The sequence below is a fragment of the Abramis brama genome, assembly GCF_963993115.1.
Source record: "Abramis brama genome assembly, chromosome: 6".
Lineage (NCBI taxonomy): Eukaryota > Metazoa > Chordata > Actinopteri > Cypriniformes > Leuciscidae > Abramis > Abramis brama.
In genome coordinates this window covers 46,010,025-46,032,091 of record NC_139968.1, presented here as the reverse complement: position 1 = coordinate 46,032,091, position 22,067 = coordinate 46,010,025, and the positions used below count along the sequence as shown (strand labels likewise).

The window sequence follows — 22,067 nt, the reverse complement described above, 5'->3', positions numbered from 1 at the left end:
GTTATTTTTGTTTTGATTACTTGACTTTGTACAGCACTGTGACTGTTTTTAAATGTGCTTTATGAATAAAAGAACAAGAAGAACTTATAAACTTCAACACCAGGACTGATCCTGGATTTAGTTCCGCCTTCAATACCATCCAACCAGGAAGGCTGATTGTGAAGTTGACAGACCTCGGGAACCCATCTCCCACCTGTAACTGGATTTTGGACTTTCTTACTGATATACTGGTGGTGAGGATGGGTGGCAGGGTATCTCCGGGTATCTTCAGGTACCCAGCCCCCCCCCCCCCCCCCCCAAAATAAAATAAAAAATAAAAGCAGGGTATTGTTTGCACCCAGATACATTTTTTTTTTGTGCAAAATTAGCTGATTATTATATTGACTTACTGTTTGTGTGCTGAACCTCTGGCGTTCTTGTATAAAGTTCATTATCTCTATGCATTTCTTTATTCTCTTCCTCTTCTTCTCTTTCCTTTTTTTTTTTTTTTTCCCAGTCGTCTCGTTCTCTCTTCATCTCCTTTCGCATCTCTGTTTCATGGTCCGCTATGAATTGTCTTTCTTCCTCCATCATCATCTTCACTCTCTTCATCTCTTCTTCATGTTTGAACTGAAGATAATCTCTCTCTCTCTGTCTTGTTTCTCTCTCTTGTTTTAGTTTCTGATAATATTCATCCCATGTTTCATGTTCTATCTTTCTCCTTCTCTCATCCTCCTCTTCTCTTCTCTTTCTCTCTTTGTCATGATTCAGTCGTTCTTCCTTCATCATTTCCTTCATTCTATTGTTCTCTTGTTGAAGTCTCTGAGTATATTCATTCCAAAATTCCTGTTCTTTGTTTCTTCTTCTCTCATCATCTTCATTTTTTTTATTTATTTCCTGTTGTTTCTGTCTCTCCCATTCCTCTCGTTCCCTCTTCATCTTTTCTTCATGTTTGTTCAATAGTTCCTCTCTCTCTTTGTTCAGTTTTTCCACTTCCTCCATCAGGATCTTCATCTGTTGTTCTTGTTTCTCTCTTTCCAACTCTCGGAACATCTTACATGAGTAGTAACTGTCTCCGTTTGCTTTCACCATGTCGTCTATCTTCTGCAGTAGATCAGTCACCTGTGTTCGGTCTCCAGTCTGATTATTATTGAACACATGATATCTGTTTCCGCACGTTTCAATCAGCTTCATCAAAGAACATCCAGGTTTTCCCAAACACTGTTCAAGAGTTTTGTTCTTCAGATCATCTCCTCTGGTGAAGAGCACCATTGTGTACATTAAAGAGTTTTCACCGAATGTCTCTTGGATGATCTTCACTGCTGTTGCTTCTTCTTGCGTGAATCGTTGTCCTAAATTGAGCACAATGATGAACACATGTGGTCCAGGCAGGATAATGGGGATGCAGTTGCTGATTTCTCTCTGGATCTCCTCATTAGGAAGATCAGTGTCAAACAGTCCTGGAGTGTCGATCACAGTAACGTGTCGGCCGTTGATTTCAGATGTTTTTTTCAGACTCTCTTTAGAGACTGATTGTTGAGATGTTTCTGCTTTAAACGCTGCTTTTCCTAAAATGGTGTTTCCAGTTGAACTCTTCCCAACTCCAGTTTTTCCCACCAGCACAATCCTCAGATCATCTGCTCTTTCTCTGGAATCTAAAGATAGATCAAATAAAAATGAAAAACAATATATTAAACTTCACGTGAAGATTGCCAATCATCCAGGTCATCAGAGAATATTGTGTATAACTTATACTGAAGCATCATGTGCTAATCACATTTCTTCTTCTGAACTCTGCATGTAATGTTAAGGTTTTGTCTCACAAATCTGAGTAGACTTTTACAATCATAAAAAGTGTTTAAACCATTCAGATTTTCTGATCATTACCTTTTGACTGAAACCAAGTCTCAAATGAATGGATTCTCTTCTTCATCTCTTCAAATTTCTGCAGTTTTTCCATCTGTACATCCAACAATGTCTCTGTGGAGAAACAAACACCACTATTTGCCTCAACAATCTGCTCTAGTTTCTCCATTAACATGGACACTTGTGGGTTTGGGCCAATGAAATGATGTCGTCCTCCAAAACTCTCAATGACAGACTGTGTTTCTTCATTTAGTTCTGCTGTCCTGTCTTCTGAATTCTGGTATATGAGGATCATGGTGTGTTTGTTAATTCTTGAGCTGAATATCCTCTGGATCTTCTCCATATCTGCTCGGTCTTCATTATTAAGTGGAGCATCAGGAATGATGAGGATGAACACATGAACTCCAGGATCACAGAGAGACACACAGCGGAGCGTCTGACGCATCACTTCCTCCTCTGAGATCTCAGTGTTGAACAGAGCTGGAAGCTCCACCAGAGACACCAGACGTCCATGAAGCTCCACGTCTCTCCTCACACACCCTGAGCTGAGCTCTGATCTTCTGTCTCCCTGGTTCAGGATCAGGTTTGATATGAAGGATTTTAATCTTCTGTCACTTCCACACAGAACCAGATTCAGCTTCACACCCTCTGGAACTGTCAAAGGAATAAACTAGGTTAACAATCTGGTTTTAATTTAAGATTAATGCTGCATTCACATCATGCCGGAATTACTGTAATCACGACTGCACTGTAGTTCACAAGTTTCCCACTAGTAAAAACCTTTCATGCTGAACACATACTCATGACTTTACTTTCTTAGGGAGCTGAAACATGCCCACCTCCCTCAAACCCTGCTCTCTACCGTTACCGCTACCACTATCGGTCACCCATAGAGAGCCTCCTGACCGACTATTGCACAGTGTGGTTCAAAAGCTGCACAGAAGAGAGTAGGAAGGACCTACAGCGGGTAGAGAGGGCAGATGAGCGTGCCATTGGTCCATCACTGCCCATACTCAGTGCCATCTACACTGCTCGACTTCAAAAGAAGGCCAACTGCATTTAAGACCCCACTCACCCTCGACATCATCTGTTCTCCCCCTTACCCTCTGGGAGAAGATACTTCATAGTTTAAAATGGAAATATTTCCAATATTGTGATTTCCAAATGCCATATGATTCACATTTCCCATGATAATAAAATTAAGTAAATATTAAATGAGTAAATTAAGTTAAAGTGAAAAGTGAAACAAGTAGTGGTAACAAGGTTCATTAGCACATTAACAAATGTAAAAAAATAAAAATGTATACAAAAATGTGATGATGTCCGACTCGTTTTATGAAGAAGAAAGCCTTAAAGCTCCAATATGTAAAAAAAATTTGACCACAAGAGGGCGCAGTTTCCAACAATAACAAAGGCGAAGCTTGATGACACTATGAAGGAGGTGACGATGGGAGATGTCGTTTTTAATGCGTTTTCACCATCTAGCGATGTATCTAAATGGAATTAATGAATCATGATCACGGATGAGGTAAATTATTAGTTTTTGTATTACCTGTATGTCTCATCGTATTATTTTATGTCATCATAATTAATGAACTGCAAGGAACGTGAAATGTTATGCTATATTATCCCGTTACAACTTACAGCTATTTGTCATTAATTCATATCTATTAAAATCATCTTTACTGTAACTATTATGTTACTTGTACAATAAAAAAAATTGATTTGCTTACCTGTCTATCAATACACTCGCGAGAGCAGAGTCTCTGTCAAGTCCAAGATTGCAGCTCTCTCCATCTCGAAAACGCCTGGGCGATATTTATCCGGGTTTTATTCCTCCGTTTGTCACACTGTTTGCGTGCATCCGAATATGGACGCTTTCGTTTTGTTGGCACCTCAATACTCGCCAAAGAGTAATCGTGATCCATAACAGCTATAACCATACAGTCTATGGCTATAACGCTATAACCACCACTTCCGCATTTGATCATGTGATGTTCCAGTGTGGTGGAATATCACATGGTCCACACCGGAAAAAAAGGATAGTGCGGACATTGCGTCACTGAGAGGCGACATTTCTTTTCCGGGACGGACAGTTATTTAAAATCGGAATTTCTCTGAAATAAAAAATCTTTGGAGACTTTTGAGATATTGTAAGTACACAACTGGAGGAAATATATCACACTGTGCAAGTTATTTTCGGAAATTTTATTACAAAATTGTTATATATTGTTGTACAGTTTTCAAAAAGCATTAGACTATTACCCACTATTCTGCTTCATAAGTACCATGTTGACAACATGACATGACGTGGTTTAATGTACCTAAGGGACTGTTCATTTTTGAGATCTATAGTCAAAATAGACTTGACCCTCTCTTCGCTAGCAATACATTTTTCTGTGACCCTCCAAAATGATTGTTAAAAAAGGCATGACCCTCCCCGATAATTCATTGATTACTTCTGTACTGGTTTGCACTTGGCAAAGATGTTCAGAAAGCCATTTTTTTTTACAACCATGACAAACGACTTAAATTCTGCTTTCTCATACTAGGGCACATTTCATACGGATTACATAAGCAGACAGCAGTCTGTTTTCTTTCGTGTTGGATTGTTCTGTTTAAAAGCAGGCTACACATTTCAAGCTTTCTATATATTTATCAGGTCTGTGAGGCAAGTAGGCTACCTTATACGTTGAGTTTCAGTTAATTTATGAGACGAGCTCCAGTTCACGCTCCGGCGCCTCCGTGTCATGATTATCTATTGTCTGCTATATTTACTTCTTATTTATTAAATCTAGGCAATTGGTTCATGAAACATTGATTAAAATTAAGATACAATTAATACAAAATGAAATTCACTTTAAAGAAAGGCAGCCGTTCTGTTTGAGGTCTCTGTGAAAGTTTTCATCCAAAACATAGACCTCTAAACTTAATCAATAATAAAATGTAAAAGTGTTCAGCAGTCTGTAACAAATATTTTTGGAACATCCATTTAGAACATCCTGTCATAGCCTTTTGGTACATAACGGCTACCGTAGATGCAACATGCATTTGAAAAAGCGAGTCTCTTTTTTTTTACTCAAAATGTAAAACACAATGTATCGAACTTTCTTAGTTTATATACTATTGCATTGGAACCTAGATTTAACATTTAATAAATTTGTAGTCCAACAATGTAATAATCTAGAATACTGTCTAACACTCGATGGCTGCTCTGTTAAGTCTTCGTCGTCGATTAGGAACCTGGGTGTGTGTGTGTGTGTGTGTGTGTGTGCTCTTTGATACCAATCTTTCATTTGAAAGTCACGCGTCTAGTATCTGTAAAACCGCATTTTTCCATCTTAAAAATATATCTAAATTACGTCATATGCTCTCATTGACAAATGCGGAACAATTAGTTCATGTGTTCATGACCTCAAGGCTAGATTATTGTAATGCTCTACTGGGTGGTTGCCCTGCACGCTTAATAAACAAACTACAGCTGGTCCAAAACGCAGCAGCTCGAGTTCTTACCAGAACCAGGAAGTATGACCATATTAGCCCAGTTCTGTCAACACTGCATTGGCTCCCTATTAAACATTGTATACATTTTTAAATATTGCTGATTACTTACAAAGCACTAAGTGGTTTAGCTCCACAGTACTTGAGCGAGCTCTTAACGCATTATAGTCCTTCATGTCTATTGCGATCTCAAAATTCCGGCCAGTTGATAATACCTAGAATATACTTTATGGTTTTATTTAGGTGGCCTTCTTTTACTTTAGTCAGTGTCATTATGGCATGTGTGTGTGTGTGTGTGTGTGTGTGTGTGGGGGGGGGGGGGTTCTAGGTCTAATTCTATTTGCAAATAATATTTTCATTAATGTGCATTCAATTTTGTACACATGTACATGTACTTATTTGTATGCATAATATGTTGGAAACGTAAAATGTTTCTTGTCTCGTCACATTTAGTTAGGAATTACATGAAATGCATATTTTAAAATTAGAAGTGGCCATATGTGAGAAAAAAGTTCAGTAGTTTACATCACTGAATGTTACCGTTGTCGGTCGAGGATCTTACCTCCTCACTCTCTTTTAATGTTAACCTGACGCTTTGTGCAGAAATTCATGCTCTGCTTCTGTGAACACTAAACCCCGCCTACTTTATTTGATTGGTCATCTCAATCATTTTGACATTGACGAGCACTTTTGGACCACTGAGGCAGACTAGACAATTATTTTATTTTTTTACTTTTCAACCTTTTTGTCTGTGTAATGAAGTGCAACAGAGCAGTGCAAGAATTTCAAATATTGGGAGGGACAGTTTGGCCATTTCTAATTATTGGAGGGACTTGTTCCCCTCAGTGTCTATGGTGGTTAGCCCTGCACTATGGTACAGTTAATAGAGCCCGTTACACATTTATACAGACAGTATTCGAGACGCTATCCACCTTATTTTCCAATGGGAAACTAAGGTGTTTTCTTTGAATTTGCAAGACTTCAGATTGATTAGTCACTATAGGGAAATAACAAGAAGAATATATCAAGTGCAGTAAACTGTAAAACAGTTTGCGCTACAAACCTGTCAATTCCGGATCAGACTCGGGCAATGCTGGCACATCTCCGTCTCCGGAATACTCCAGCCCACCTTGTGGTGCGGCGATGGACATCGTCTCATCATCTAGAGCGCCGAATGAGATGCAGGGAGCATCTGAAGACGGTCCCGCGATCTCAGCCTGAACACTCGCGGGTTGCGGTGCACAAGAGGGGGGTGTGGCCCGAGGAAGAATTGTCGGGGCTTTATTCCACACCGTCACCCTCAGGTTACCCTGGCCACCAGCCAAAGTATCACCTCTCACGGAGGCGATAGGTTGGGGTTTGGTAGAGGGGACTCTACCTCTATGGAGGTCATTGAGTCTTGACCGCAGCACCGCGATGGTCATGTTCACGCAATGAGAACATGACTAGTCCACAAACGCTGCCTGAGTGTGATCTAAACCCAAACACACTAGGCAGCGATTGTGCCCATCAGATGGCAAAACGAACCGACCACACCCAGAAGTGCATGGGCGAGACATCTTTAAAAAGACGTGCCACACGCAAGCTCTTTTAGAGGAAAGGAAAGCTCAGCAGAGTGCTGAAGAACACACTGTTGGCAGATCAGTGCACAGATCAGCAGCAGACAATGTGATCTTACTGGAACGCACCGTTTCACCAACACACTGGAGAGCCGCTAGTGAGCCGCTAGTCTCATAGTCTCTCGAATAACTCAGAAACAGGCTTGCAGAGGAGTGAAGAGAAGCTCATGGCTCCGAAGCAAAAACAAAAAACATGATGCAAGATTTCCAGCGTCCTCCATTTATACCCACGTGGTGAGTCGGAGTTGCGCTATGCAAATTCCGCAGACCCATTTCCATTGCCATTGGCTCGTTTTGTATAACTCGAAGGTGATAGGCTTCTAAGCGAAACCCCCCATTTTGTCATTTACTGACGTAACTCGAAGCTACTGAACGAAAGGGAACACAAAAGTCCTCACACAAGACGGGAACACAGGCTGAGATCGTGACAGCGAAAAAGGTCAATGGCGCAGTATTTTTTTGTTATTTAAAGGGCACATTAGTATTATGAGCCGATAGGCGGGTCCACAATGCCCATACACTGCTTATTACACACACAGGGATGTGCAGCAGCACACAAACATGCCAAATATTAAAAATAAAAGAATTACAATGTAAAAGATTAATACTGTGTACATAAAGATATGGTGGAATACGGCTTGTTCTGTAGATGGTCTGCTTGCGCACTTTTACCTCGTGCACGAGCAGATCTGTTTGATCTCTGGAGATGTGTCCAGTCTTTCCGCTTGCGAATTCCACCATGTAAATAGTGAATCCGCCATGGCACGAACGCAACTGGCATTTAAAGGGAATAGGAGATGGGAGTCTGATTGTTTTTTGGCACGTTATGCACAAAACACACCCATTACTCATTAAGAGAATAGGGACAACCCTTTAAGACAACCCTTTTATGCGCTGGGCGCGTGAGCATTTTTCTCATTGTTAAACTAGCAGAAAATAAATTTTCGGCCGAAAGAAAAAAAAGGCAGAAAATCTACCGCCCCGATGCCCCGCCCCGAACCCCCCTTTCCCGTCCCGCCCCGTCCCGTCCCGCCCCGTCCCGCCCCGTCCCTCCGTGTTCGGCAATCAGGTTTCATTCTCGCGCAGCTTGTTTAGTAACTTCACTCTTTCCCGCTCCGTATGTGCGCTGCGCTCACCTTTCTATTCCTTGTGTGTTGTGTGTGTGTGTGTCTTTGTGTCTTTGTGTATGTCGGCGCGCTGAATGAAGAATAATGGATTGATATATTGATATTTTATGATATTTTAATTTCGTTGCATCCCTAGTCAAAATTCATAAAAAGTCTTCTGTTTTTAGTTGAAACCGGTGCCGTTGTAGACAGACCCTAAATTCTAGAGAAAAACCTAAAGGCATTAAATGTATAGTTGTGCCCCAGGATGACACAGTCAACACATAAACTAAACGAACCACATGACAAGATCACGTGACTGGATCACATGAGGCAAACAGGGAATCACAAGACATGAACATTAACCAAAAAACAGGAACCAAAACCAAAAAAAAAACATGACACAGTCTAGCTCCAATCTCCTCCACCACACCTACCTTTTAGTCAGGGATGTGTGGTCAGGGTAGGCAGGGTAGGCAGTGCCTCACCAAAGGAAATGTTGACATTACATTTATTAATTCCAAGAGCTTTATTAATTCACCACATTATTAATTGCATTTATTTTATTCCAAATATTAATTTTTGTAACAAAAATTTTCAGGAATACACATATAATATACTCATTTTGCCATTGTTTGCTCCTAAAAACCATTGTTTCATGCAGGAAATTCAAGGCCATGGCCATTGAGGCAGAGGTTAGCAGTGCCTCTTTGGTCCATAGAACGTAGTTTACGTAGATTTGCGTATGCGCAGTCAGTTCTCATGCTGTCTTGAATTATCAACATTGACCCTGTCCCAAATGGCGCACTTCATGCGGACTTTCGGTCGCGTGGACTTAAATTGCGCGTGCTCACAGAGTCTACGAGTCCGTAGGCCATCCCATTCAGCATTTTAACGCTCTGAAGTGTGCTCAGCAGCATTATACATCATTTCAAATACATCACTGTATACATCATTTAAATAAGCATGATGTATCTATTGTCTAATGCCCAGGTGGCATACACAATATCAAAATACAGAACTGTAAAAGCAGGCTGTGTAGTTGACATGCAGATAAGACGTCGGAGCGCAAAAATGTGATTTCTCCTGTCCAACAACAACCAGACCATTATTTCCGGCGTGACGATCGAGTCTGTCCCAAAAATACCTCTCAATGCGCCTCGTGGACTCGCGCCAAGGGCCCTATAGGTCTGCACTACATGACGTCACCAAAGTATGGACTCTGAGGAAGTCCACAAGTCCAGAGTGTGCCATTTGGGACAGGGCCATTGAGGCAGAGACCGAGCTTGCTTCATGTCACGTGATCCACTCGCTCTCGGGCTTGGCAACCGACGTCACTGCGCAGTGCATTCTGGGACGTAAACAAGAGTGCGCCGCCATTTTGTGAGGCCACATCGGGCGAGATTTAAAACAACCACTTACTACACGAAACAATGTTGAAAAGTCGATTAAAAGAACGAAATGTACTATACAGAGACAAACTTCTACCTGACGCAAGAAAACGGTACATGGAAAAGATGTCATTGATCGGAAATATGGATCCGTATGAGGTGCCTGCAAGAGAATATACTCGAGACCCCGACGATTTACCTCCTCTGACATTTCCAGATATTTTTGTTTATTTAGTCTGTGGTGTGAGTGCTTATTCCGAGGCTCAGTTTCGTAATTATAAATCTATGGAAGCCCACGTTCAGTTCACAAATGGCTGGGTTCATGACTTGGATACTTCCATAGGAATGAATTGAAAATGCTCGCTCCGCGTCCACTGGCACGGTGCGAGCGGAGCGGAGCGAGAGTTTTCAATTCATTCCTAACCTCAAGTTGAGCTTCACGCTCGCGCAGTGCATTTTGGGATTGACAGCGGACCGGAGAAAGCGTTGAGAGCGACCGAGAGCGTCAAAAGGTTGGGCAGTTCTCGACTTTATGCAAATATCAAGCGAAAAATGCGGTCGGCAGCCAATTGCTGTGAGGTTCGGGATGTGACGTCTGTTTTGAGAGTTTAAAAATATGCAAATTGTGCCGGAGTTTATGCTGGATTTAGTGCGTAAATCATTTTGTTTACAAATTAGACGCTTTGCAGTTGTTATATATATGTTAAAGATTTTATTTTGGATGTGTTCATTGTGATTATATTGGCTGGATTTGTAAAAGTTTATCAAATTGAAAGGATCTTTGCTTGGTGCATTTGGAAACAAAGCTTGTCTATTTCTAAATGTAATCGCGTGCATCGCTGATGATTATACTGTCCGTGTGTTGAAAAGAACATACACTGAAAAAAATTTGGAGTAGGATTTACTTGAAAAAAGCTAGGCAACTTTTTTCACTCAGAAAATGCTAGTAAATTTACAAAGATTTGCCAAGTAAAAACCTAAACATATTCATCAGTAGCTTTAATTAGAAATCTTTAAGTTAAATTTACTTGGAATATGGAATTAAGTAAACTTTACTTAACCTAGTTAAGTGAAAGTAACACAGAAAATAAGTAATTTTAACTTGGCTAGTAAAAGGTTGATTAATATCGATTTAGTTGAAATTTCCTTTGCATTACATTTCACTCAAACAATAATATTGAATTATACCAGTCATTTATAGTATGTGCTTTACTTAGATTATCTAAGTAATTTATACTAGAGCATGTCAGATGTTAAGCATCATGTGAATGCAAAGACCTCAATACTTGGTAGACAATACACAATGACGGTAACATTTGATGGATCGTTTTTGTGTTTGAATGTGTCATTTTGAGCAGAAAATTTACTCGAAATGTCACAAAATGGCAAGTTACTAATCCTGACAACAAAAGCAATGATAAAACAGTGTAAATACAGCTGTAAACCAGTGAAAAATTAACCTCATTAATTATTCAAGGTCCAGTGCATGATGGGAACCCCAGTATCAGAAAAGCTGAGTAATTTTTACTTAATTTTATTGAGTTGATATTTACGCTTTCATTTCTACTTGCTTGAATTAAGTACTGATATGGAATTTACTTCGTTTTTTTAATTCTTGCCTGAACTAACTTTTTCATGTAAATTACATTGTTTTTTTTCAGTAGTATTTACTTCACCAAAAAATCATTTTTTACAGTGTAGATTAAACACACTCGCAACAGACACACCCCAAAGCGGAGACGTTACAGCGTTGCCAGCGGCACTGAGCGGAGTATTGCCACTGAGGGGAGGATCCAAGATGGCGGAATGAGAGGTCTAACTTTTGCGGGCTCTGTATATTAGTTGTTATTTAGTTCCTAGATTTTGACATTCAAAGATGCAGCAAACATAATTTTCATTGGAAGTATTGTTTTAATACTTTTGGAGTAATTATCACTCGCACTGAAGGTTTTTTTTTAGTTTTGTGAAGATGTCTGTTCACAACTATAATCTGTTAGCCACACACACAAATCACAAAAATCACAAATGATTTACTTTTAGCTTCTGACCAAGGCTGTATCTCAATACTAGTTTTACTTGATCTAAGTGCTGCGTTCGATACTATAGATCACACAATACTCTTAGATCGACTACAAAATTATACTGGTGTTCAAGGACAAGCATTAAGCTGGTTTAGATCATACTTATCTGACCGCTACCATTTTGTCTATTTGAATGGAGAAAAATCGATCATAACTCCAGTAAACTATGGAGTGCCGCAGGGATCTGTGTTGGGCCCTCTATTATTCTCAATATATATGCTGCCACTTGGAAATATTATAAGGAAACATGGAATTAGTTTCCATTGTTATGCTGATGACACTCAAATATATATTTCATCACGGCCAGATGAAAACGCTAAATTATCCAAATTGAGTGTGTTAACGATATAAAAGATTGGATGACGCGTAATTTTCTTTTATTAAATCCAGACAAGACAAAGGTAATACTTATCGGTTAAAAAAAACGCTCACAAAACCTCTCACACTACAACTTTAACATAGTAGGATGTCCTGTTACTTTATCCTCTACAGTAAAAGACCTGGGTGTTATACTAGACTGCAACCTGTCTTTTGAAAATCATATTTCATATGTTACAAAAACAGCCTTTTTCCACCTTAGAAACATTGCTACGTAACATGCTATCAGTTTCTGATGCAGAAAAGTTAGTTCATGCATTCATGACCTCGAGACTAGATTACTGTAATGCTTTATTAGCTGGTTGTCCTGCAACCTCAATAAACAAGCTACAGTTAGTCCAAAATGCCGCTGCTAGAGTTCTTACTAGGTCAAGGAAATATGATCATATAACACCGATTTTATCATCACTGCATTGGTTACCTATAAAGTTCCGTATTAATTACAAGGTATTGCTACTGACTTATAAAGCCCTAAACGGCTTAGCTCCAGTCTATTTAACGGATCTTCTATCGCCCTATAATCCATCGCGCTCTTTAAGATCACTAAATTCGAGGCTTTTGGTCATACCTAGGATATCCAGATCAACCAAAGGAGGGAGAGCATTTTCACATTTGGCTCTGAAACTCTGGAATAGTCTTCCTGATACTGTTCGTTTCTCAGACTCGCTCTCCCAGTTTAAAACTAGATTAAAGACGCATCTTTTCGGCCAGGCATTCATATAATATTTTTAATCTTACAGTTCAAACTACAATCCGGCCTCTAGTTCATAAATGCCAGAGGAGAACTGGCCCCCGACTGAGCCTGGGTTCTCCCAAGGTATTTTTTTTCTCCATTAGGTCACTTGATGGAGTTTTTTCGGTTCCTTGCCACTGTTGCCTTTGGCTTGCTCAGTTGGGGATATTTTGGGGATATTTAATTTTATTTTATCAATCAATAAATTCCACTAGAAACAAACCTTGTTGTATTATTTTATTTTAATTTAATACTGTGAAGCTGCTTTGATACAATCTGTATTGTGAAAAGCGCTATACAAATATACTTGACTTGACTTGACTTGTCTAGCCCTGCACGAGGCTTGCGACGAAAGTGATTTAGAAGGCATGGATGTAGCCAGCTCAAAATCTACCAATCCTATTCACACGCCGATTGATAGCCCGCTCCCAAAAAGGTTGAGATCCGTGGAAGAAGGTGAAACTAGTATGGCTATTCTCAGTGCCTTACAACTGTTAACCAAAAAAGTGGATGAGCAGACCGAGCTGTTGAAAGGCTTTGATAAGCTTATTGAAGTTAACAAGGGCGCCATCTCTGAGAACAAGGAAGAAATCTCCGTACTGCAGAAGAAAGTCGCCGAATTACAGATAGTGAACAGCTCTCTCAAGAAAGCCCACGAGGAACAAGCTCGCTACAAACGAAGATGGAATCTGAGAATGATTGGTCTACAAGAAAAAGACGGAGAGGATGCAAGAGAATTGGTGATTGGGATTTTAACCAGAGTGGTTCCGCTTTCTGTTGATCGGCTACGAGACACGGTGGATGTTGTTCACCGTTTGGGGATCAAGAGAAGTGATGGCACGCCAAGGCCCATCATCATTCAGTTCGGAATGAGAAATGTACGTGATGATGTGTGGAGAAAGTCCAAGGACGCGAGAGTATGCAAAGAAATGCATATTCGGTTCAAGGAGGACTTTTCCAAAGAAGACAGGGAAGCTCGGGCAAAGTTATGGCCGTTGGTTCAAGAGGCTCGGAAGAGGGGGAAGTGAGCGTTCCTTAAAGAAGGTTACGCTTTGATTGATAACCGGCGTGTGGACCCCGAATGACTGATTTACCTTGTAGTCTAAGGTAATGTTTGACTTAATGACAATAGTGCTTTTTTGGTTTGTTGCATCTTCTTTGTTGCTGAGAATTTAAAGGAACATATTCTTCTCGTTCCTGCGCATCGTCCTTATTGTTTGGTTTATTGAGACACATTCGATTTAATGGTGTTATCATTTCTTTCTTTAAATTGTAGGGGGCTAAAAGATCATTTAAAACGTAAGGCTATTTTTCTTTATTGCAAGGAGCAAAAGACGAATTGTGTTTTTTTACAGGAGACACACTCTCAGGAAGTTGATGTTACATTTTGGAAGAATCAATGGGGGGATTCAGGTTTTTTTAGTCATGGTACATCCCATTCTGCAGGTGTCATGGTTCTGTTTAATAGGCTGCCATGTAATGTTATGTGCCACCTAAGTGATTCAAAGGGTCATTGGCTTATGGTAGTAATTGAACAAGGAGGTGTTAATTTTATTTTGCTGTGTATTTATGGATATAACCAAAAAACACTGAATAGGGAATTGCTTGTTTTTCTTAAGGAGTCTGTCAAAAAATGGAGAATCACCTATGCTGTTGATAGAATTATTTTGGGAGGGGATTTTAATTTGGTTCATGATCTTTGGTTAGATCGTTCTCCTCCAAAAGCAAATTGTCATTGTTATGAGGAAGTTATTTCAGATTTGATTTCAGAATTACACTTAACAGATTATTGGAGATGGATTAATTCTCATAAATCACAATTTTCATGGTTCAGTTCTTCTAATAAGGCCCAATGCTCAAGACTTGACTACTGGTTGATATCTAATAATCTTATTAACAACGTATCGAAATGTGACATTTCAGTTTCTCCCTTAACCGATCATTGTGCAGTTTTGCTATCCTTTTCTTTCCTTAAATCAGTGTGTGAGCGCAGTGTCATTTGGAAGTTTAATAACAGTCTTCTTGAAAATGAGGGTTTTTGTGAAAAGATTAAAGAAGCTTTAAAAGATGTTAATGCAATGGAAACGTCACCCCTGAGTAAATGGGAATGGTTTAAATTTAATGTTAGAGGATTAGCAATAGAGACTGGTAAGCAAATTAGCAAATTTAAAAGTATGAAATGGCTTGAATTGATAAATGCAATGCACAAATTTGGCAACAAAACTGATTTAACTATAGATGAACAGATTCAGCTAAATAATTTACAAGCGAAATTTGACAATTTATACTTGGAGAAGGCCAAGGGAGCCTTCATTCGCTCTCGAGCCAGATGGTTAGAAGAAGGGGAAAAAAATTCTTCGTATTTTTTTAATTTGGAGAAACAAAGACAAACTAAAAAGAAGATTCAGAAGTTGTCAATCAATGGCTTAATTATTGAAGATGATGATCAGATTAACGAAGAAATAAGAACTTTTTATTGCAATCTGTATAATTCTAAATTCTCCGGTATCGAATCTTCAATATTTTTCACAAAGATAAAAGAACTAAGAAAAGAGGAAATAGAACAGGATTTCAAATCATATTTGGACGAGCCCCTTAAAATAGAAGAACTCGACAATGCTATTTTTATAATGTCAAAAGGTAAATCTCCAGGCTTAGATGGATTATCGGTGGCATTTTATCAACACTTTTGGACAGACATAAGACTTTTGCTTTATAATGCTTTTTTAGAATGTATTTCTAGTGGCAACCTTTCACCTTCCATGAAAAGAGGCATCATTACATTAATCCCTAAACCCAATAAAGATCATTTGCTGCTGGACAACTGGAGACCCATAACTCTGTTATGTAATGACTACAAACTATTAGCTCATGTTTATTCGAGAAGGCTGGATAAAGGTTTGGCAAAAATTATTGATGAATGTCAATCTGCCTTTATAAAAGGTAGAAATATTCATAATCATACTAGATTAATACTGGATATTTTAGACTATAGTGACTTTATTAACACAGACAGTTATATTATGTTTTTGGACTTTAAGGCATTTGACACTATTGAACATCCCTTCCTTATAGAATCTTTACGTTTTCTTGGTTTTGGAGAGGAATTTTGTAGCATTATCAAAATGTTTTACACTGATATTAGTAGCTAGGTCTCATTAAATTCTGGTATGACTCCTAGTTTTATAGTAATAAAAGGATATTACAATATTACTTATTAGAATAAGACAAGGTTGCCCCATTTCTCCCAAACTTTTCATTTTGACTACTCAGTTATTAACATCAACTATTAATAATTCACATGATTTACAAGGTATTATTATATTTGATAAAGAGTTTAGGTTAAGCCAATTTGCTGATGATACATCTATTTTTTAAAAAGACAAATCTATGGTTGAAAAAACAATTAATATCATTCAAACTTTCTCCAAAGCATCTGGCTTAACTCTCAATTTAAATAAATGTGAATTACTTCCAGTTCATACAAGTGTGGATTCTACCATTAGTAATATTAAAGTTGTTCAAGAAGTAATGTGACGGAGAGGCAGAGACGGTCGGATCCATTTGCAGATATTTATTGCAGAAGATAACAATACTCAAAAGATGACAGGGGCAATCCAGAATCGTAGTCAAACAAGCAGTAGTCAGAGGCAGGCAGCAAAGGTTCACAAACGAGTTCAGAGTCCAAGTTCAAATACACCAGGTCAAGTCAAAATACAGAGTAGCAAGAGATACAAACTGAGACAGAGGTTTGGTAAAACAAGACTTCACAAATGAGAACAGAACAGAACAGTCCAGATAAAGGGGAGCTGAGGGTGCACAGGTGAAACTGATGAAATCCTAATGAGGTGATGAGGGAAATGCAGTTCTAGTATGCAGGAGAGAGGGACCTAGTGAAACCAGGAGGAGGCGCTGTCGTGCGTTCCGTGACAAGTAAAATATTTAGGAATCACAATATCTAAAAACCCAATTAGAAGACAAGATGTAAATATTGCCAATCGAATCATTGACACGGAAAAGTCCTTAAAGGGCACCTATTATGCAAAATTCACTTTTACATGGTGTTTGAACATAAATGTGTGTTGGCATTGTGTGAGCAAAACCACCCTAGAATGATAAAAATCCACCCAGTAGTTTTTTTAATATCTCAATAAATCACAAGCACTGTCTCAGAACGAGCTGTTCTAAGATTGCCCTCACTGTGACGTAGAATTGTGCTAAGCCCCACCGACGTGGTTTGATTGACAATCTGGTTTTGGCATAGACCCCGCCCTTGGTGATCTGTACACCATCCTCCATTGTTTCAACGACAGCCGGTAATGTCTCCTAAGAAGAGTAACGTTAGGTGTTCTGTTCTGGGATGTAAGAATGGACATACTAGTCTTCACTGACATCAGAGCCACTGAAAACGCAGCGGATGGATTTTATTTATGAAGAAAAGGCGCCACTTAAACTTCCTAAATACGTTTATGTTTGCGCGAATCATTTTCTGATTGACTGTTTAGTGAACGAGGGTTAAAGTTAATCCTCAAGTGTGGATCGTTGCCTACTGTTCGCGATCCGACGTCACCTCCAGAAGAAGTAAGTGTATTTTATGATTTTTGAGCAAATAGTCATTTCAATCGATGTCAGCCAGTTCAACAACAAATGCGTCTAAAGCTATTTATTGTCGTCGTCATAGGATGTCTCAACAAACAACGTCAGACAGTTTTATGTCACGTATCATTTTTTGCAGCAATTACAAATGTAAATAAATTAAGGTCTGCTCTATCTCCATAGACAGTAGCCTATATAAACGTCTATCTCCCTGCAGCATGTGTTTTCTGGTTCTGTAGCCATCTTCTCACATTTGCCACATAAGCACCTGTACGATGTCAAGTAATGTCAACATGACGCAACAGCACCCCTGGCATAAATATAATTTCGTTTGTACTTAAGAAAAAAAAAATCGTTTGTACTTAGCAAACGTTATCAAAGTATTTGTGTGTGTGTAGTTTCAAAAAATTGCGCGAACGTTATCACAATTCGTGTGTGTGTGTGTGTGTGTGTTGCACATCCATAATTGGAAAGGGGACGCGATTAAAACTTTGTAAGTACATAAATGTATCAAATAACCATTCCGAGACGTTTAGTCCATTCTCTTTCGTGTTTCTTCTGCCGGACTCTCTTCATCATCTGGGTCCAGCAGGGCGGGGATTATGCAGCTCATTTACATTTAAGGTGGTACACACCAAAACAGCTCTTTTTAAAACAGGCCCCAAAAATGACATTTTCAAATGGTTATAATAAATTAACTGTGGGGTATTTTGTGCTGAAACTTCACAAATACATTCTGGGGACACCCAAGACCAATATTACATCTTGTAAAAAGGGGCATAATAGGTGCCCTTTAAGTCATTGGTTAACCAGAGATTTAACAGTATTTGGTAGAGTTCTTCTGTCTAAAGCTGAAGGTATATCCAAATTATCTTATCCTTGTCACTATCTTTATGTCTCCTCCAGCAATATTAGTAAAGCCAACTCTGTTTTATTCCATTTTTTGTGGAGAAATAAAACCCACTATATTAAGAGATCTCAACTAGTCAGAGATTATAATGAAGGTGGAATTAAGGCCATTGACTTTGAGGCACTAGTAGATGTGTTTAGGATTAAGTGGATTAAAGAGTTTCTTTCTCAATCAAATTATATGTGGTTCCACATTCCCAGAAGGTTGTTCAATAAGTTAGGTGGCCTGGAATTTCTTTTAAAGTGTGATTTTGAAGTTAATAAAATCCCTCTTAGAATGTCTAATTTCCATAAACAAATCCTTCATTTTTGGAAAATGATATTTACACATAATTTTACTCCCCATAGATCCACACTCTGGAATAATAGGGTCATTTTAATAAATAAAAAAATCATTATTTAATTTCCTTAGTTTTGAGAGTTTCAAAGAGAAATATGACGTGGCTTGTACAACAAGAGAATTTGACAAAATCTGTAAAGCCGTTCCTCTTCCCCTTTTACAATTAATTTGTGGTATTTTAAAATATTACAGTAGCGAGCCTTCTCTTCCGGCCCTACTGATTAATGGTCTAGATTTAGTTGATAAGAAATGTAATAACAAGGTAATTGGTTTGGTGTTAAGATCTAAAATATATACAGATTTTAACAAACCACTGCTGGTTCCTGAATTTCTATCGCAGTCTACTATGGTAAAGGCTGTCTCAAAATTTATTAGATGGCCTGTTTCTCCCAAAGTTAAAGAAACTCATTTCAAAATAATACGTAATATTTATCCAGTTGCTGAATTTCTTAAAAAGCGATTTAAATTCATGGTGGACGCTTGTGTCTTTTGTGGAAAATTCGAGGAAACAGTGGAACATTTATTTGTCTTTTGTCCGGTTACCAAAGAGTTTTGGAAAGATATAAAGGATTGGTTGTCTCTAAAAATAGATGGTGTTCCTTTGCTTGATACTGTTGAAATTCTGTATTTTGTGGATAATTTGGATCTGTCCGTATCGGACCTAATTAATGTGATCATTCTTCTGTGTAAATATCATATTCACTGCAGTAAATGGAAAAATTCTAAGCCGTCATTTAATTGTTTCATCAATGATTTCAAACTTTTTTTTCATCTCTCCATAAAATTAAAATGTACAAGTCAGCCAAAAAAATACTTTGTGACATAACATAATTTTTACTGTTTTGAGTGTTGTACTGCTCCTTTGTTTCTATAGGTTGTTGTACAGATTATTTTATAGCTCCCTTTTTATTTTTATTTTTTTATTTTTTGTTTGGTTTTTGTATATGTGGCTGGTTTCGGTTCTTTTTTCTGAATATGCCCCTTATTGTAATCGTTTGCATTGTTTTTTGTTCCTCTGCTAGAGTATGTATCTTGTTGTTGTGTGGTTCAATAAAAAAAAAAAAAAAAAAAAAAAAAAGTATTGCCGCTGTAGTGGACACGCACCGTTACTGTGTCCCGCACAAAACATTTGTTTGTTGTATAAGTCATAAGATAGATGTGTCCATTAATTTGATTATTAGATTTGATTGTGCGTTAGCCTCACATATGACTGACTTTGCTGTATGCAGGCAGCGATGCGATGATGCCTGATATGAACTTGGGTTGCTACATTAACTGAATGAATATATGAACATATGCCACATTGATAGGTCACAGCTTACCCATGACAAGATTTCACCGCACATTACTGCTTTTAGTGATGTTACGTATGACACTGAGTATGACATCGAGTACACAGCGGAATTCCTCATGAAGCTCTGTGTCGGAGCGCGTATTGTTTTCAGAGAAACACGTGATCAATGAAAAGCGAAGCCTCACTTTCTTTCCAGTAACGTGAATGCTTCACTTTGCGTGTTGAAATGTTTGAACCCAGACCACTCCTCTACAGGTTTTTGAAAGTTTAAGTCCATTTGCTAACATTTTTTTTAAAATAAGCCTATAGCCTATGTTCCATGCTCATATATTCTGCCATATAAACAGCATAGAAACCATAAAATAATTAGACCACCATTTACTTGCATCAAGAAACTCTGTTGGTATTTTCATAATTAGTATTAATATAATTGTTACATTTAATTTATTGGCACACTTTAATATGTGAAGTATATATTCTGAAAACTGAATATTTAGCGTTTAAATGTTAGCGTCAGGCATTTATTTGTGCTTAATAGATTAAACAACAGCGCTGCACACTCGGGTTTATGGCTGCTATAAATCTGACCTGACAGGACAGGTCCCCAGGACAGGTTTTGAGATGCACTGCTGTATAGTCTGACTCTACACAAATCTTTTCAACAATCAAAAATTGAGTTAGTCAAAAATCAAAGGAATCATAGATTAATAGAGGAGGCCTCACATACTATCTTTCTGCAAAAGACCATCAGCAACACAGAAAAACACCAATAAATGTCCAACAACTAGCACAAAGACTTCTTTGTGAACACATTTCAATATTTGCATACTTTTATTATTCTCAACTTACTTTAAGTCACTAAGCTTAAATTGTCTAACTTCGGTTTGCACTCTGGAAATGTTCTGTTAATTTTGCTAAACTTTAATTACTAAAACTAAAACTGACACTAAAATATATATAGGCTAACAAGTAAATAGAAATGTTTACACAAAATAAAAACTAAAGTAAAACTAACAAAATAATTAGTAAAACTAATAAAAACAACTTAAATTTATAGCAAATTTGAAAATGATATTTAAAAATAATATTTCATAAATCATTGAGGAAACGTTGCTGCATATCTTTGTATCTAATGTGATTCTTACCAGAACTTGATGCCATTTCAACACCAACACCTTCAAATAAAAATCAAAAGAAAAACACTGAAAGGCAAGAGCTCATCTGTGCCACGCCTGCAGAGGGAGGGCAAAAATACATTCTATATTTATTTGAGTCAATTATGTGCTCTTTTGCGTCCATTTATTTTTACTTTTTTAAACCATAAACTAAGATCTGAAAATTCTTTTGTTGTTCTGATGAATAGGATAAGCAGATACAAACTCATCTTCATTATTCAAAATTTCTTTCGGTGAGGCAGATTCTCTATCTTCTGATTAATAGTAATTTTTCATTCTAATCGCTGAACACCTGCAGACGCACCTATGAAAGACGTTTAGTGACCTTGCGTAATTCAGCCAGAGTTCAATGTTGAATAGGCTCTAAGTTAGGGGTGTGAAACTCCTCCTGGATGGTCAAAGAGTTAAGCTCTAACCTCCACCACACCTGCCTTTATCAAGTAATCCTGAAGAGCTTGATTTACTGGTTCAGGTGTGTTTTTAGTTGGTGCTGCCACCCTCCAGACCTCCCTAAGTGCACACGCATAGAATGTTATCTTATAAATCAAACGTAGCGTCAGTTCTGCCATGTCACATTAGTCAAGCTTGCAACAGTGACTCTCAGCTGATCCACATCTACCTATAGGAATACGACACCTATCACTGTATTCATATATAAGCTCCTCCAGTATTATCAGCAGCTATCGTGTTTCTCAGGAGCAAATTACCCTCCTCCATGTGCTAATTACTAATCGATTCACTATTCCACACCAGAGTATGTGAGCGGTGCGGAGTGGGAGCGGAGCTGCGTGATTTTGCCAGGAGCGAGGAGCGGATTTTTTTTTTTGTCGGAGCATTGTGATTTTCTCTCGCTCCAAAAACGCTCCACTATCGCTCAGGACCAAACCACTGTGAGGCAACGGAGGGGGACTCAAAATGTTTCTAATCATATTTTGCATTTGTTTGCATTTGTATTGTTTTACTAGTACTTTCACAAACATTTATATAAAGCATATCATGTAATTAATTTTACACATGCTTTTAATTATATTTTTACCGACCCCCTCGCAATTTCTACCTGTGCAACTCCATTATATGATTGTCACGTGAACCTGTCATG

The 22,067-nt window shown here is 38.3% G+C and overlaps 1 protein-coding gene across 1 annotated transcript in view; it reads right to left on the bottom strand.

The window, feature by feature from the left end:
- The window catches only part of LOC311085321 (uncharacterized protein), a 39,380-nt gene extending 18,383 nt beyond the window's left edge, over positions 1-20,997 (bottom strand). Inside the window, exons 1-3 of the mRNA XM_084117796.1 lie at positions 20,939-20,997; positions 1,867-2,499; positions 390-1,634 (exon numbers count right to left, since the gene is read on the bottom strand). Coding sequence (XP_083973922.1) covers positions 390-1,634; positions 1,867-2,499; positions 20,939-20,954 — 1,894 coding nt within the window. The 5' untranslated portion in view covers positions 20,955-20,997. The remainder of the gene's footprint in view (positions 1-389; positions 1,635-1,866; positions 2,500-20,938) is intronic.
- Positions 20,998-22,067: the final 1,070 nt, after the last annotated feature.